Source organism: Aplysia californica, unplaced genomic scaffold, assembly GCF_000002075.1.
Source record: "Aplysia californica isolate F4 #8 unplaced genomic scaffold, AplCal3.0 scaffold00086, whole genome shotgun sequence".
Classification (NCBI taxonomy): Eukaryota; Metazoa; Mollusca; class Gastropoda; order Aplysiida; family Aplysiidae; genus Aplysia; species Aplysia californica.
Genome location: NW_004797356.1, coordinates 611,092 through 613,328, shown reverse-complemented (window position 1 = coordinate 613,328; position 2,237 = coordinate 611,092). Strand labels below are relative to the sequence as shown.

General features: G+C 43.5%; 1 protein-coding gene across 1 annotated transcript in view; it reads left to right on the top strand.

Moving 5' to 3' along the window:
* Positions 1-2,062, top strand: part of LOC106011292 — a 7,943-nt gene extending 5,881 nt beyond the window's left edge. Inside the window, exons 4-6 of the mRNA XM_035968817.1 lie at positions 412-691; positions 1,230-1,372; positions 1,979-2,062. Coding sequence (XP_035824710.1) covers positions 412-691; positions 1,230-1,372; positions 1,979-2,062 — 507 coding nt within the window. The remainder of the gene's footprint in view (positions 1-411; positions 692-1,229; positions 1,373-1,978) is intronic.
* The last annotated feature ends 175 nt before the right edge of the window (positions 2,063-2,237 follow it).

Sequence of the window (2,237 nt, the reverse complement as noted above, 5' to 3'; positions counted from 1 at the left end):
ATTTTTTAAAAAAAACCCCCCACACCACCCCCCCCCCACACTTTTTTTTTTTATACGTTTTTTTGTATTTCGCGCCGTCTCTTTTTTTCCCACCCCCCTCCCCCCCCCCCCCCACAATTTTTCAAACAAACAAAACACCAAACAAACACAAAACAAAAACAAAAAAGCCAAAAGGATTTAAAATTCTCTCCCAACCAACCCCCAAAACCAGGTACCCCTCCCCGTTCCAACCCCCCCCCCCCCCCCCCACCCCCAAAAAACGAAGCAAAATCGACTTAAACCCAGAACAAAACATTCCTCCTCCTCCTCCTCCTCCCCACCCCCCCAAAAAAATATTCATTTTAAAAATAAAAAATTAAAAGCACATTAGCTACAACAACAAAACAACAGCTTCAAAACGCTCTCCCTCAGATCCAAGACTCCACCACCGGACTCCCCCCAGCCCTCAGAGATCTCCGACACTACCACCTACGCCTGTGCCAACTGCTGAGCATTCTGGACCGTTACCTGCGCGTGTACCTGGGCAGCCTGTATCTGTGCACAGTGGTCAACGTGAGTTTCCTCATGTACCACATGGTGTTTAACCAGCTGGACACCGTCAGTGTCTTCGTGAGCCTGTTCTGGTTGGTGTCACTCTTCACGGGCGTCTCCGTCATCTCCATCTCTGCCTCACGCTTGCACGATGCGGTAGGTAGCGCTGTCTGTCTGTGTGGCTGGTGGGGGAGGGGGGGGGGATTGTTTTTTTCTGCAAACACCTTTGGGGGGTCACAGTTCATCTTCTAAAATATTGCAGGCCCATGTGTGAAAACAATAGTTACGAGTCCTCGCCTAAACCCCTTTTTCAAAGCCTAAAAAAAAAATTTGAGAAAAACTTGTAAAATTATTTTTACAACAACGACAAAAGAAAAAACTACCCTAAGGGTTGTTTTAATTGGACGCAACACAAAAAAGGGAAAAAAACTAAACCAGCAAATCTGACAGCAACAAAAAGCAGCCCTGAAGAGCAGAAAAAAACTTTGTTTTTACTAAGTACTCTGCGCTAAGCAAAAGATAATGGACCGAAGTTTGAAAAGCAATTTTACACAAAAAGAAAAACAACAACAACAACAACAAAACCAAAAATAATTGTCATAATGAATACTCGGAAAACAAACGAAAAACAAAATTATTATAGAAACACACAAAAAAACTTACTCGAGTGTACCTGGGCAGCCTGTATCTGTGCACAGTGGTCAACGTGAGTTTCCTCATGTACCACATGGTGTTTAACCGGTTGGACACCGTCAGTGTCTTCGTGGGTCTGTTCTGGCTTGTGTCACTCTTCACTGGCATCTCCGTCATCTCCATCTCTGCCTCACGCTTGCACGATGCGGTAGGTAGCGCTGTCTGGCGGGGGGGGGGGGGGGTGTCTTTTTTCTGCAAACACCTTAGGGGTGGGAGTCACAGTTCATCTTCCAAAATATGGCAGGCTCATGTGTGAAAGCAGTAGTTACCACTCCTGCCTCCCGTTTCCACTCCCAACACGTTTCCCAAGCAGAGCCCTAAGGAGACAAAATTGTGAGCACCACGTCAAAATTCATTTTTGCAACAACAAAAACAACAGCAAATCCAAACAAATTAGAAAAAGAAGGAAAAAATTGGACTCAACGAATCACCCCCCCCCCCCCACAAGATAAATTTGACAACAATGAAAAGTAAGAAAATGTCTTCGTTTGTACTTGGCTCTGTGTACCAAACAAAAGATAATCATCTAAAGTTTGAATAGCAATTTTACAATAAAAGAACTAAAAACAATCGTCATAAGGAATACACTGAAAACAAACTATAGACATTACAAAAACAGAAGAAAAAAACTGCTCGGGTGTGACCTGGGCAGCCGGTACACTGAAAAAGTGCACACAGCACCATCACCATCACCATCACCATAACCAGCACCATCAGTATCAGCATCAGTTTTCAACACCATCGCAATAACAAGAAAAACGACAGCCACAATCACCACTGTCACTACCACCACCATCACCACCACCACCACAACCACAATTACACCAACAAGTTATAATAGTACTACTACTACTACTACTACTATTACTATTACTACTACTACTACTACTACTACTACTACTACTACTACTACTACTACTACTACTACTGCTACTACTACTACTACTACTACTGCTGCTGCTACTACTACTACTACTACTACTACTACTACTACTACTACTACTACTACTACT